The sequence below is a fragment of the Symphodus melops genome (genome assembly GCF_947650265.1).
Source record: "Symphodus melops genome assembly, chromosome: 9".
NCBI lineage: Eukaryota > Metazoa > Chordata > Actinopteri > Labriformes > Labridae > Symphodus > Symphodus melops.
In genome coordinates this window covers 19870505-19885835 of record NC_136699.1, presented here as the reverse complement: position 1 = coordinate 19885835, position 15331 = coordinate 19870505, and the positions used below count along the sequence as shown (strand labels likewise).

Genomic DNA, 15331 nt, shown 5'->3' with positions numbered 1-15331 from the left:
AAAAAATGATCCTGTGATTCCAGCTCCAAATCCCTCCATGGCAACCTCTTTAATTCCTCTGAATAACAAAACATATCTCTCTCTGTTTCCTTTTCTATTTTTCTGTGTGTGTGTGTGTGTGTGTGTGTGTGTGTGTGTGTGTGTGTGTGTGTGTGTGTGTTCATGTCTGCCTGCTTTCAACGATGGAGTGAATGAAATTAAACGATCCGATCTGATATCAAGGATGCTATCAATGGTTTTGACAACAGAGTGAAGGAATCGCATGCTGGTGTGCTGTGTGTGCTCCACGATGTGAGTGTAGGGATTCTTCGTAGGTGAGCCTGAAGGCCACACCAGCATCACAGCTCACCTTCCCGGTCACGTGTGTGCAGCAGCACATAGTCCATGACCTCGCTTTCATACAATGAGTTATATGTTAAAGTGTGCTATTTTAGACAACTCATGTATTATTAAGAGGCCTGCTGAAGGGTGAGGGGTTGAAGCGCCTTTGATGTCTCGCATACAGCACATTCATTGCTCTATTTCTGTGACTTTTTTTTGGCTCCCATTGTAGAGTTAGATAATGCAAGTTTATCTGCAGTCCTTTCAAAGATAACGTGTTTCACCTTGAACGTTGAATAAAAACGATGCTCTCTGGTCAACACGAACAGTTTTTAAAAAAAAAAAGTGTTATTGTACTGAACAAAGCTGAAGTCAATACTGAACAAGAACCTGCAGTACGTCCAAAATAAATTCATCCAAATAAAAAAAAGAAAGGTTTCAGGTTCTAAGTCAGACATTCAAGAGGACTTTGTGAACGTTATGTGATGTAAATAAAAAAACACACTCACCCTCAGTAACCTGTATGGTTGTGCACACAAGTGTTTCAGACACCCAGCTCTCTCATTGGCAGCCTGGCCTTTTAACGGCCCTCTAATATGTGATACCTGCGAGTGAGCCCTCGGTCTCAATGTGTTTGTTTGCCTGGAGCCACAGAAGGACGGCTCAGGCCCGAAACATCAGCTGCAATAAAAGACCGAAAGGGTGGAAGTGCAAGATTTGATGCGCTGTCCTAAAAGACTTGATGTTGTATAAACATACAGCCTGTGTGGATTCACAATGTGATTTATATATGATGATTCAGTGCGACATGGAGACACTTTACCAGCTCCAAGTATTGTTTGAAGCATGCTAAAGTGTTTGCATGTGTGTAAATAAAGATGGTGGGAGGGATGGGGAACACCTGTGTGGGCGAGATATCAGAAGTAGATTTGAAGCTAGTTTAAAGTGGACGCAGCAGGGGTCAAATGGTTTAAGTGCTTTTTTTTAACAGACTGGATTTTCGCCTGCTGTGGTGGTCTCGTCTCTCTCGATTCCACCCCCCCCCCCCCCCCCCCCCCCCTTTTCCATGCAGGCAGCACTGTGCTGTAATCACTAAATTACTGTTTTCACTCTCAGCTCCAGTCAGCACACTGAACAGCTCCCCCACCTCGCTCTCTCCCTCTCTCTCTCCTTGTCCTATTTCCTTTGCTCTCCCTTCTTTCTCTCATGTCCCTCTCTTTCCAACTCGACTTCATTATTTATTGTTAGGCTGTCTTACTGTAAGCTGCCTTCAAAAGAGGACTGAGAGAGGGAGGAAGAGATAAAGATAGAGACAGTGTTTGGGGGACGGGGATGGGGAATGGGGGGGGGGGGGGGGGGGGGGGGGGGGGGCAGAGGATGGAAAGTTTGGAATATGAAATGAATTTGCCCCCTAATGCACTGCTGATGAAATGATGAAACACTGGGCTTCCTTAATGAGAACGCTGCCCACCTCGTCATCGCTCAGTCTCACTCGCGTCTCCTCTCTCTAAAATGGAGCTTCCTCCTCAGACACACAGTAAAACATCCCATCTTTTCGAAAATCTGAAAAAAAAGCTCTTCGACTGGGAGAAATCTCTTGGCATGATATGCATTTGCCCCTCCAGCTGTTCCCGCTGAAAACAAACATCATCCACTCGAAATCTGGACTGACTTTCCATGACATCAGAGAAACAGGCATCCTGTCATCACGGAGGGCCTGATGACAAATGAAACTACATGTCCTTGAGTCAAGCTAAGGTAGGAAGAGGAGGCCATGCTATCTTTCTTCTGTCCTCTACTTCTCCTGTAGAGCGAGAGAGGGGAGAGGGGTGAGAATAGAGGAATAGCGAGGAGAGGAGAGGAGAGGTTGTCATGGGAACAGACATGGAGAGCCCTGTGTGAGTGAAGAGAGTTGAAACAAAATGACAGAATAGAGAAGGGATTGAACGTGGGAAAGGCTGCACACTCAGACAGATGTAAAAAAAAAAAAAAAAAGACAACACGGCAGCTCAGTGAAAACAACTTGTGTTTGTGATTCAGTGTTTAAACGAGCACAAGAAAGAAAGCTCAAACAAAAGGTTTTCTTTCCTTGTAACATCATAAACTGTTTGTTTGTTTTCTGTGAGGCAGAAAAAAAAGCCCTAAACCATCCTCAAATTAAAACTGAGAAAAAAAAAAAAGGTGTTAAAAAAGAGTTTTTCCTCCCTCTCTCTTCAGCCTGTCCCTACCAGCCCAACCAGCACCTCCCCTACACCCGGAGGAACTTTGGGGATGTCCAAGATGGACGCTCCGAGCATGCAGGACGTTTACATCCTCTCTCCTGTCTCTGGACTCTACAGCACCAGGTCAGACACTTTCCACACACACACACACACACACACGTTTGATGATGGCGATGATCATGATCCTGCTGAGGACTTATGATGGCGCTGATGACAGATGACGATGATGACTCTGCTCTCCTCAGGGAGGAGATGGGCCTGATGTCATGTGACGACATCAGCCGCTACAGCGTGAGCTCCCAGTCTGGCTCCAAAGGCTCAGAGGCAGTCAGCTACTACCTGGACCAAGACAGCGGTCAGTTCTTCTCCCTACTGGAGGGAGACGGACCACCGGGCCCCGATTATGACAGAAGCCGAAATACAGGGGTTCGCCGGCGTGACAAGACCCCCACCCATGGTGAGATAGAGAGTGCAGTTCCGCAGTATGCATGGGGCAGTCAAGGCCCTGGTCTCCAGTTTGTTTAAATGAGCAGCATGTTCTCTCCCACCAGTTCTTTTCACCTTTTTCTCCAAGCTTCTCCTTATGTGTTCATCACTCGCCCCATGGCTCTGCTTCTCTGTGTCCTGGTGTCGCGGCACACGTCCTAAAACACTTACCACATGCCAAAGGGTCAGTCCACACACACTGTCTCCTGCTCCCTGTCTGCCCCACCACCTGTATCAACCTTTTCAAAGAGAGCCTCCCAGACATCCTGTGCCGTCTTGGGAGACTCTCAATGGACCTCTGATGTGCAATGGAAGGGAAATGTGGCCGGCCAAAAATGTAAAAAATGATACGGAGGGGCCATCCTTCTCCAGTCTTCTTCTACTTCAAAGATAATGTCCAATCAGAAGTTTGTCAGTTCAACACACCTGGATTTAAAACCACATTAAAGGCTCTGCTCAGTTTGTTGTACTCATCACAGCTAATTAGACTCTTTTAGCCCATTGTTTTTGGCGTACTTTGCCACCATCAACACTTATCCAGAACGGGCCGCCGTTTTATTAGAGAACGCTGAGACACGGCGACCATGCACTTTCCAGTTAGCTTTTTAACAGAACAGCTGTGCAGATAGCTGCTAAAAACACATATTTCCCTCAAGAGCTGCTGGTGAACGGAGTTAAAAATAAAGTGTATCTTGGGGCACCATGTCCAAGTGGTTCGTTAACTCGCCCCATGTACAGAGATGGAGTCCTCAAAGCGGTGGCTCGGGTTCAAAATCCCACCGCCTTCCAGCACATCGTTTCCCACTCTCTCGACTATTCACTGTCCTGTCTCTCTGATGGAGGCATGAAAAGGCTCAAAAATATATAATAATAAATAAAACTAACAGAATTTAGAAGAAAGTGAATTTTAAGTGCGCATGTATATGGCCGACACAAACATGGATGTCAACAAATGTTGCTTGTTGTCCAATGAAAGCAACTGTTCACCATGACGCATTTATTCAACAATCTGACAGAAGATGGAATTTCCTCTTACTTTGATTCTGCGCAAGACAAAAGAAATCAACAAATGAGACTTTGAAGATCATTTTTAAAACTGTACTCTCCTATCCTCTCTTTTTTTATGTCATAAGAACACAGTTTATAATCAATGTTTTAGTTTTGCAGTCCAGGAAATAAATGTTCTGACCTCTGATAGGATTAGAGAAAACCTACCGTACATGAACAAATTTAAATATGAAGCTGTCTCAATCTACAATCTTTACAACTGATTTGTTACCACTTGAAACATAAACCTATAGACTTTCCTATAATGGTTATATTTACCCAGAATGCATTATGGCACTTTATGTACTGAATTGTAGGGGCCCAGATTTGTGCAATTTACCAACAGTAAATGGAGCCTCTAATTGAACCTCTAACCTGATGAAAAGGCCATGTCACATCTGCCTTGCAATTCAAAGTGATCCTTTGAGAGTCTCCTGTCCCCCCCCCCCCCCCCCCTCACCTGCACACACTGTCTCACCTGTCCTCCCCCTCCAGCTGTCTCCCACGATGTCTCTCAGACGACGCCTTCCTGCGACACCCCCCTTCCCTCCCCACTAGCAAACTCTCTGATTGCTGATTGGTTGTTCCAGGTGATCTCAGGCCTGTTTCCATGCCCCCTGAATATAACTGGATGGCCGAGCCCAAGGAACCCAGCATGGGCAAGAGAGGGAGCCGAGGTACACACACACAAACACATGCGCACTCAACAAACCCTCTCACACCGACTCAATCGGGTCAGGCCGGTTCTTTGCCTCGCTCCATATTCCGCTCAACGCATTTCAGCTCATGCTCTGGTTCTCCATGGTGGTGTGGTTTTGTGAGGATACATATCTGTCAGGTATGTATCTGACAGAGCGAAAAACAAACATAAATGCAAGGAAATTGCATTTATACAGCTGCTCTGGAAATGAGGGTCTTTCTATGTGACCTATTCTAAACAGCTTCAATGTTTTGCGTGGACACTCGATCAGTATTCAACCGACGTTCTTTCACTCTACCATCAGAAAGTCCATGAATATCATTAAGGCACAATACTACTGTCGGTTGTCTGCCTTCCTACTTCTTCCTCCTTTTTTTCTAAATCACTTTCTCGTCTTTGACTTTTAAGGATATGAATAATAACCAAATAATTTCCAAAGCTTTTTCTTTCCGGAGCTGAAGTGGAATAAAACTGCGACTGGCAGGATTTAGGAGTTGTGCCCTTCAAATCAGCCTACTCGATGCAAACAAATAAGCCGTATGTCCCTTGATGTATCAGATACTGTAGATCTGCCGCTCTTTTATCCCTTTCTCTAGGTTTTTTATTTGCGAGGGTCTTTTCACCCTCATCTGTTTCTACTCTGGGATTCTACCTCGACCCCCCCCCCGACCCCCTCGCTGAAAGCTTTTCCACCTTCTGTCATCCGTGTCCCTCCTCTAACTGCCCCGTCCCTCTGCACTCCCCTTTAACCCCACAGATTCAGACAACTCCCTGCTGCGTTACCTTAGTGACGACAAGATCCTGGTGATAGAGGAGGAGCCCGAGGGTCCTGGCAGGGAGAGCCGGAGGGATTCCACCAGGCGCTCTCGTCGCAAGAGTCGCAATCCCAGCAGCCCCAGCTTTCCCATCAGCCCCTCCATGCTGTCTTCAACCCTGCGCCTCGACCAGCCACCGGAAGCATTGCCTGTATGTACACGGTCTTCTATTTCAAACATCACACCTGCTAATATCTGTGGAGTTATTCAGAATGTAGTGTTGTTTTGCAACGATTTACTGCTTCGAACAAAGATCAAATGATTATTCATTGAGCTCTGTCAAATGATGAATTCAGCAAAAGAAGAAAACATGTCATACTGAATATAACACATTTTTAATCTGAAAAAGTAAATGTGCTTGTCTGTCAGAAGTCCTGTCCCCTGTGACTGAAACATATATCATATATGACATCAGTAGCATGTTTCTGTTAAAGCAGCTGAACATAGCTTGAAGAACTTGAAGTGCAAAGTTGTGCTTAATAATGTGTTGTTTGGGATTTTTTTTCTTCTGTTTCCTTTGCTGATCAAATATTAATGCATTCTTCTATTCTTGTCGGTTATTAAAATTTAATCATCATTCGAGATGCTAAAAGGAGAAATCTCGTTTTTTTAAGAGCTAACAACTTACATCCATTTATAAAGACACACGATTTATGGCATTTTGTAAGAAAGGTAAAGTGTAACCTTTAACATCATGTGTCTTTACAATCATGACCTGGACCACATGTACACATTCATGTATTTTATGTTTATACTCTGAGTTGTTTTGTTTGTGATTGTTGCGCTCGTGGTAGATTTTCATGGCAGCAAATGCAAATCAGAAAAACTTTGGCAGATACACAGGCACATCACGTACAGTACAGAAGACAGCAGACTGCATGCACACTCACCATCATGACCAGAGGTCTTCTTCAGGCGATCATATCACCTAAAGAAGACTTCTGGTCGAGGCGTTGTGACTGTGATGGAATAAAAGCTTTTTGTGACATTTGATTAAGTGTGAAGATATGTCTCTTCCTCAGCCAGCAAATGTAATGAAACCATCAGTCATATCACTATTTACAACCGTGCTTAAAGGGATACTTCACCTATTTGCATGAAGCTTTGTATCATTAGAAACATGGTAGCAGTGTTGAATGGTCGTGAATCCAGCCCTCATTTTGCCCTGAGACAAGAAAAATGTGTTTTTCTTTGCTTGAAAGTTTTCTTCATGTGATGCAAAAAGCGTCATATATGAGGGCTGGATTCACGACCATTCAACACTACTACCATGTTTCTAATGATACACAGCTTCATGTAAATGGGTGAAGTATCCCTTTAATGACAAGTTTAAAAGCCTGTTTTGTAGAAGGTCTCTTAAACTAACCTCAAGGCCTTCATCCAGGTTGTCTCGCTCAGCCACGTTACCTCACACCCTCACTGACTTTTACAACTTCCACCACCTGATTGTTTGTTCCTGTGTCCTCTTTGTGGTTGACAGATAGGATAGGTCACAGTGTTCACAGAGTCACACATTGGTGGTTATGTGAGTGAGTGTGAGTGTGTGTGTGTGTGTGTGTGTGTGTGTGTGTGTGTGTGTGTGTGTGTGTGTGTTAGATGAAGGAGACAAAGGAGAGTCAGGATGATCAGTGTCATTGCATGGCTGCCAACTTCACAGATTATGAGAATGACAGGGACACGCCCCTCTCTAACTTCTCACACACACACACACACACACACACACACACACACACACACACAGGCCTACACAAACTAAAACACACACACACACACACACACACACACACACACACATACACACAAGAGTGCATTTGTATGCTGGGTATCCATCTCACGACTCGTCCTAACTCATCCTATTATCCCCATCTCCTCAGACACGCCTGAGTCTAAATGGGAGTTTATTTTGGACAAACACGCACACACACACACACACACACACACACACACACACGCAAACACGTACCCCTGTGAGCAGGTGTATGACTCAGCATCAGCCAGACCAATTACAAGCACGACTGACAGACTGAGCTTAAAACACGGCACACGCAAAGACATGCATACACAGCGTGCTAACAGCTAAGCTAACACAGCCCTCTCTCACCCTCCCAGCTGTGTGCTCATCATGATGGTGACTCATACCTAGTCGGTGGCACATGAAGTACACTATTTAACACTAACAAGCATAGGCTGTCCATAATGACCTGCTTGTTTTCTATCACTCATTCACTCCATCCGATCATTTCCTGTTAACTATCACACCAACATTTTACTGAAGCGTGTTGTTTCATCTGTTCGTCACGTTCTCAGTGGACACTGTGAAATGACTTCAGAATCATCCCAAGCAACACAAGCATTTTATCATGCCCTCTGACCCTCCCCTCAGTCCTCAGGTCAATTACCTTTTAAATATCTCAAATCTAAGATTTTAATATTGTTGGACTGTTTCAGTCAGAGTGGTCTGTGGGGGAATAAATAGATCAGGTTGTGGGCCATCAGACGAGTAGCCTGGGTATGAATCTGACCTTTGGCTCCTTTTTCTCATGCTATTCCCAGATTTCTGACTCTTTCCACTGGTCTACATCTTAATAACAGCGTAAAAAACCCCCCAAAATAACCATTTTTTAAAAAAAGTCTGATGACATCATGGAAATATACACATTTTTTATAAATTCATTTACAATTTAAGGGGCAACCAAACAGCACTTCATTTCTTTGCCTCCATAGTGCAGTGTGTGAGATCAAAAATATAAAATCAAAGAACAAACTTTGCCCCACCCTTTTAAAAGTCTTTGTAGGTTTTCCAGACATGCAGAAAGTTCAGTTATGACACCACAGAATGGTGAACTGGTTTAGCTCAGGTGGAAGAGCAGGTGCACCATGTAGGCTGCAGTGCGCGTCACACTGCTCCTCTTTCTCCCCACACTTCCTGTCCGATCAAAAGGAATAAAGCCAAAAAAAAAAACAACAACCTTAAAAGAGGAACCACAGAACATATATCTTTTAAACGAAATGTAAAATCACACAGAATATGTTGAACTACCAGCATACCCATCGTGATGTGTTTTTTAAGGAGCACATTCAATGACTCTTTGTTCAATGTGTGTTTCAGCGAGGTTCAGACACGCTGCGAGCTGACACAACAGACAGGTGAGTACTGGGTTAGTGCTTGTTTGTGGTGTAACCACATGCATGCGATTGATGGAAGGAGTGGTGTGCGGTTCCATTCACTCCTGTTTGTCCTCATGCAGGTACTCTGGCTCAGGAAGCTCAGGAGGGGCCTCCATGAGAAAGGTAGGACATTAGACTGTCTTTGTATCTCGTTGATGTTTATGGATAGATGCATGATAACATTATTTTTCAAACATAGCTGTTAATCAAACACATTTTATTTGAACTCATACCCCTTTAAATTGTGTTTGGTTGATCAGTCGACCAACCACATCCACTGTTACAGGGATATTGTGTTCAAGTTGAGGCAAAACACACGGTACAGACATAGATCAGATAGATACCTGAGAATAAATCCATTAAGGACTGTTATAATTAAATAAAAGATAACAGTCGGATGAGGTCAATTGGTTTCCATATTTAGGTTACTGTGAAAGAAGAAACTGTATAATCCTCTTCTGCAAAGCACAGTCGGTGGTACCTCAAGTCAGCTTAGTTGACTATAAACAGAAATGTATCTGGCTTTGTTACTTCAATGAATATCCAGCAGCTTTATGTGGCTGTATCTTCATACATTCAGTCACTTAGCCTTCTAGCATTAGCTTCTTAGAAATACATCAGCTAACATGCATCATAGGTGTATTTGCTTGCATATTCTACACACACAATTTAAAAATAAGCTTATATAGCCTTAAAGAAGATACAACACTCCTATTCTAATTAGCATTAAAGGAACACTAGTTGTTTTTTTGGGAACCTTATGTTGGGCATTGTAAGATTTGTTTGCTAACTTAAGCTAGTGTTAGCTAACTACAGATTTTATTAACAGTGTATCTTTATTCAGACTCATGATAAAGTATGTTCCTGGAATAAAAACCTTGGTCCCGCATTACATTGTATAAAATTGTAAAAAGTCCAAGCTAAGGTGCTACTGTTCATTCCTTTCTTACATCACTGTGTTTTCAGTCTCTGTGATAGGCAGTTTATAGATTCCCATCACAGGTTGTAGGTAGGTCACTTACTGGCTGAAGCAGTTTTATCATTGCGAGCCGTCTGTGCCTGTAATCCTGATAAAAATAAAAATAAGCCAAACACTTCGAGTGAACTTTCTGCAACCTCTCTTTGTGCTTCAACGTCGACCCAGAAAGTTTGTTTGAGTTTGCTTGAGCTGATGTTTTCTTTCTTTCTTCCCTCCAGTCTTTCCATTACACATCTCTAAGAACGAAAACCAAAAAGCGAAGTAAAGGTAAACATGTTACATCGTTATCTTTGTATCTTCTTGTGTAACATCTTTACAGTTCTGTTCACTTTACAAGTGTACTTGTGCTCCTATGGCTCCAAAAAAGCAACCTTTAGCTCAAAAATGATCTTTGTCCAAATGTCTGAACACTTAACATAAGTCTGAGAGACTTAAGGTGTTATGTGTGACAGAGAGCATGACAGTGCTTAAACTTTTTCAGTGTGAGTTAAACGGTGAGCTAAATTTGTGCCCTAGTACACTAACGTCAGATGATTTTCTCCAATGCGATTATGGTCGCAGGATTTTCTTTGTGTTGCTGCTGTCTGAGTTGCGAGGGTCCTTAGATAGCTTCAGTCTGCTCACTGACGCCATTGCAAGTAGGCCTGTTTCCCTGCTCACATCCCTGGTTCTTTCAACAGGAACTTGTTCGGGAGATTATCAATTCCCTAATTTTTCAATACTTTTAGAGCCTTTTTTATAGGGTCCCCTGATGATACCTTTTTTTGTTTAATGAGATAGATAGACAGACAGACAGACAGACAGACAGACAGACAGATAGACAGATAGATAGATAGATAGATAGATAGATAGATAGATAGATAGATAGATAGATAGATAGATAGATAGATAGATAGATAGGGAAGTAAAGGGAAATAAATGATTAATACAATATAAATGTTTTTAAGACATGTAGCCTGCAAATCTGAGTCTGGCATCTTCTCTGTAGCATGCAGCAGTAGGAAGCTTTTTTTGTCAGCCAGACTAAGTGTGAAATGACTTGTTAATACCACGGATGATACTGAACTGACACAATAGAATAGTCAATTCTAATTTTTAATTTCAGTTTTCTTCTAAAGCTGCTGCACACTTCAAAATAGTCCAGATAATTGTATTCCATCTGTCAGTGGCCGACTGAAGCCACTTAAAACATGGTATCTTTACTATTTCGCTCCATTCTTTTCCAAATGGCATGAAAATCCCTCTCAGTATTGACTTGGTCTTTTCCTCCCTCTGAAGGTTCCCTCACGAGTGCCAGTCGAAGGAGAATCTCCTGTAAGGACCTGGGACACGGTGACTGTGAGGGCTGGCTGTGGAAGAAGAAGGATGCTAAAGGCTACTTCACCCAGAAATGGAGGAAGTACTGGTTCATCCTCAAAGAGTCCTGCCTCTACTGGTACACCAACCAAAATGTAAGAGAGAAAAATCCTTTTGTTGTCTTTTGACAGAATCTACAACACTTGATAGAACAAAACAATTGTACAACTTCTAGACATGAACACTGATGTTGGATACAAAGATCTTTTCTTAATGCAGAGTTTTCTTGCTGTGTAAAAACAGCTGTATAATGTTGTCTTTGCCTCTGAGCGATTTTTCTTTTTTTAAAACTTTATTTCAGCAATTACATTTGAGCACATAACGTCTATTTAAAGCCAGTGTTTTTATACACAAGACGGCAGACTACATCGTGAAATGTACATGAAATAAATAACTTAGTTGTTTAGAGTTAAAAACTTTACATTTAATTTAAAATTATTGTCAATCATGCCGAAGCTAATAGCTTTGTCTTCAATTAGACATACAGAGGTGCTGATAGGGTATTCACTGTCCTATATCTAAAATTAGACATATAAAACAAATGTATGGACTCGTGGACTGTCAGCTGAATAGGAATTCAGTGGGTAAATGAAATCTTCAAAATAATGATTCACTTGAACATTATTTTAAACTTCCACATGTTTTTTTTCAACATTATTATTTTGTCATTTGTGATCAGACGTTTCGTTCAAATGGAGTAAATCCAAACTACAGCATGGAGCGCTCTCAGGACATACAGCAGACATATTCTGGATAATCAGTTTTAATATTTTATAGAAACTTCAGCTCGACATATATTTTACATCTCTAAAGAAAGGATGCAGTTAGGTGTCATTATGAGAGTAGTATGATCTAGTGTGAGCTTGACTTACAACCAGAACACATGAGCTGCTTCTGGTCACATTTTTAATTGTGTCCTTATTCAGATTCCAGCTAGAAAACAAACAAAGACAACAGAGAGAACTTTTTTAAGCAGCTCATTTTTTAAACTAACTCTGAAACTTTTTTTTGCTGGATAAATTATCTTATGATGAGATACAAGTGTTTCGTCTGTGAGGAAGATTTAAGTGAGAACATGATGTGGGGAATCCATTCAGTTATGTTTTCTCATTACAATCTGTGTGATATGACGTCACCTGTCCTGTATGTCTTCTGCCTTTATAATACTAAGTCTTCATCAGATGAATATTCTTGTGATTGATCTGTCAATTATTTCCTTTGCTGTCTACTTGTATCAGTAGAGAGAAATAAATATCTGTCAAAAAAGTGAAGGAGCTGAGGTAATATCATCAAAAGTTCTGTTTTTTCAACGATAGTCTAAAAACCAAAGATAATCCAAGATCTGGTTTGGACTTTAGGACCAACTGATGCGTGTCTGTGGTGTTGTAGTCAAGACCGCACCCATCGAAACCAAGACCTACCTGAGACCAGAGCGCTCTGAGACTAAGACAAGACCAAGACATTTAGGTATCGTGACATAGTCAAGACCAAGACCAAGGCAGGATGAGACGAGGACAAGAACAAGACCAAGAATATGCCTGAAAAAAAAAGCTGAAATAGCTGAAAAAACACGTACACTGAACTGACAATGTAAACTTGTTCAAGCAGCCCAGTTTTCAGCATTGAATGTCAAATCTGTTCTCTATCTTTTTAACTTCAGACTGTTGAAGGAATATATTTCTGCCAGTGTAAACAACATACGATGTTTTCGTATGCTCGACTTGACTATTGCTATCTCTTATAAAATTGGTACATCAGTACGTGTGACATTTTGTTCCCTGTGTTGATGATGTGCCACCACTCTCCATCTGTCTGTGCCTGCAGGATGAGAAAGCTGAGGGCTTCATCAGCCTCCCAGAGTTCAGAATAGACCGAGCCATAGAGTGCAGACGGAAATTGTGAGTGTCCCTCACATGTCGCCGAAATTACTAATCAAGCACATTAGCTCTCATCCACACAACGTGAAACACAAGCCCGCGAGGCGCACACAAATACACTCATCAAACTTTTCTCCCTTGCCTGACTGCAGCGCCTTCAAAGCCTGTCATCCCAAAATCAAGAGCTTCTTCTTCGCCACGGATTGTTTGGAGGAAATGAACAGGTGAGCGGGTGGGGTGTCTCTGCGAGTCTCTCGAGTGTGTTTTCGTGTCTTAATGTGGACAGTCTTCAGCTGCTCGGGACGTCACGTGTTCTTCCATGAATATTTTAACTGAGTAAACCAAGTTTACACAAGGCAACAGCCCACACAACACAGTGCATGAATAAGGCATGAACCCTCCCCTTTTTCCTGTGTGGCACTGTGTGTGTATTTGTGTCAGTGTGCATGTGTGTCACATGAGCGTCTGTGTGAGAGGGGAGTAGTGATATTTGCAGGAGTGCTATCTGATGAGCTCTAATTATCCACACCTCTCCTCAGTAACGTGGAGAGATAATCGCTGGAGCGTAATTAACCAGCTATATTTGACTTCCATACGGCACATGTGGGTTCATGTGTGAAAGGGCCTCTGCACACACTGTCATGTGGATTTGCAATTATTTGCGTGTGATCAACAACCTCGTGTCTATGTGACGTTTGCGTCGATGTTCTTGCGCTTCCATATTGGATCCTTTGTTGTTTCTGGAAGAAACGAAAAGGAAATGTTACCTTATGGGGCGCTTGTTTTGCTCACTTGTTTGAGGGTCTCCGCCCTGAGATTTATGACTGGTGATCGATCTGGTCTCATCACTGTGACCTGTATGAGAAGGTGGGTTGACCTTCTCTTAGAGAGAGACACAACAAATGTTGTCGTTTATATCTTTTGACTTGGAGAAAACGTCCACCTTACAGAGCTTCCACCTGTTGGAGCTGAATTCAGGTGACTGGTTCCGCTGATTGGCTTGTTCCTAAAAGAAAAGGTCAAAAGGTCAGAAAATGCTTGCGATATACAGCAGTGATCTTGAAGCCCTGCACCAATGGCTCATGTGTCACTCTTTTGTAAGATAGCTGGAAAAAGGTTCAAACACGTGTGTCAGATCCGTTAAAGATTTTAAACATGTTCGGTTCATTGTGCATGTAGCTAAAACCACCACGTGGCCTGTGTAGATGGACGGATCATCAGCAGCCGTACTGAGCATGGATTCCAAGGAGAAGGCTAAAACTGAGTCTTAAATGGACTTAAAGAAGACGGGAAATTGTTTTCATTGTCTTTTATTCTGAGCAAATCCCACGAAAGCAGCAAAACTGGCATCTTTATAAAAAAAAATTCAGATTACATAATTTACATAAGCAAAACTACATTTCTGTTGGGCAGTGGACCCATCAGAGAATAAACCTTCATAGAGGCAAATAAGGTGGTGAACAAATATCTGGAATGACCTTCACAAACACAACAATGGACCAGCTGACCTCCTTTGCCTATGTTTAACTTTTTTTCGACGCGTGTTTCTGATTGAGCTTTTTAATCATTTAATAAGTCAGTAAGGTTGAATTTGATGTCTCATCTTTGTAGATCATATCAGATCAGATCATAGTTTTAGTAAACAAAACCAAATAAGATGGTGGAAATAAATGTTTCGAACTGCTTCCAGCTGCAGATGAATTTACATAAAACATGTAATAGTAGTAACATTCAAAAGGACACAATTCTTCGTCATCCATTTCCTGTTCCTCATGCACTGACTGGGACTCTATTCTTAGTAAAAACGTATTATTAGGTGTCTGCCGAGAGTCGCAGGACGTGGATTCTGCGGTGCAGAAGGACTAAGGACAAGCGCCATGAAATTCTTTGATGAGAGAGAAGAGAACAGAAGATTGTTCCCTCCTTCTCATCATTCGTCTTTCTAATGAACCCGACCCTCTCTGTCCTCATCGGGGGGGTTAGAGTCCGTGAGATAGATATCAACTGTTCAGAGATGCCAGTTAAATAATTCAACGTAAATTCATACTGTAAGACAGGTCGTTCCCTCTTTTCCAATCTTCTCGTTTTCTTCGTCTCTTCTACGTCACCGTCTTCCTCACTTTCTTTCCTCTGTTTTCTTTGCTTGTCTCCTATAGGTGGATGAATCGGCTTGGTCTTGCTGCCATTGGCTACACACCAGATGACAAGGTGCCACGCCCAGACGAGGGTGAGACAGACTCACTTGATGGAAGAAAACCAACTTTACTCTTTTGTCCATGAACTTCTAACATGGCAGCGTGTGTGTGTGTGTGTGTGTGTGTGTGTGTGTGTGTGTGTGTGTGTGATTCCTTTTCCACATC

The 15331-nt window shown here is 42.3% G+C and overlaps 1 protein-coding gene across 5 annotated transcripts in view; it reads left to right on the top strand.

The window, feature by feature from the left end:
* LOC306829286 (connector enhancer of kinase suppressor of ras 2) overlaps positions 1 to 15331 on the top strand; it is a 58465-nt gene that overhangs the window by 36723 nt on the left and 6411 nt on the right. For all 5 annotated transcript variants that reach the window (XM_079352269.1, XM_079352268.1, XM_079352270.1 and 2 more), the window contains 11 exons: positions 2539 to 2666; positions 2789 to 3000; positions 4667 to 4753; positions 5534 to 5742; positions 8701 to 8738; positions 8840 to 8882; positions 9957 to 10005; positions 11017 to 11189; positions 12919 to 12992; positions 13124 to 13195; positions 15128 to 15198. In XM_079352269.1, the coding sequence (XP_079208395.1) occupies positions 2539 to 2666; positions 2789 to 3000; positions 4667 to 4753; positions 5534 to 5742; positions 8701 to 8738; positions 8840 to 8882; positions 9957 to 10005; positions 11017 to 11189; positions 12919 to 12992; positions 13124 to 13195; positions 15128 to 15198 (1156 nt within the window). The remainder of the gene's footprint in view (positions 1 to 2538; positions 2667 to 2788; positions 3001 to 4666; positions 4754 to 5533; positions 5743 to 8700; positions 8739 to 8839; positions 8883 to 9956; positions 10006 to 11016; positions 11190 to 12918; positions 12993 to 13123; positions 13196 to 15127; positions 15199 to 15331) is intronic.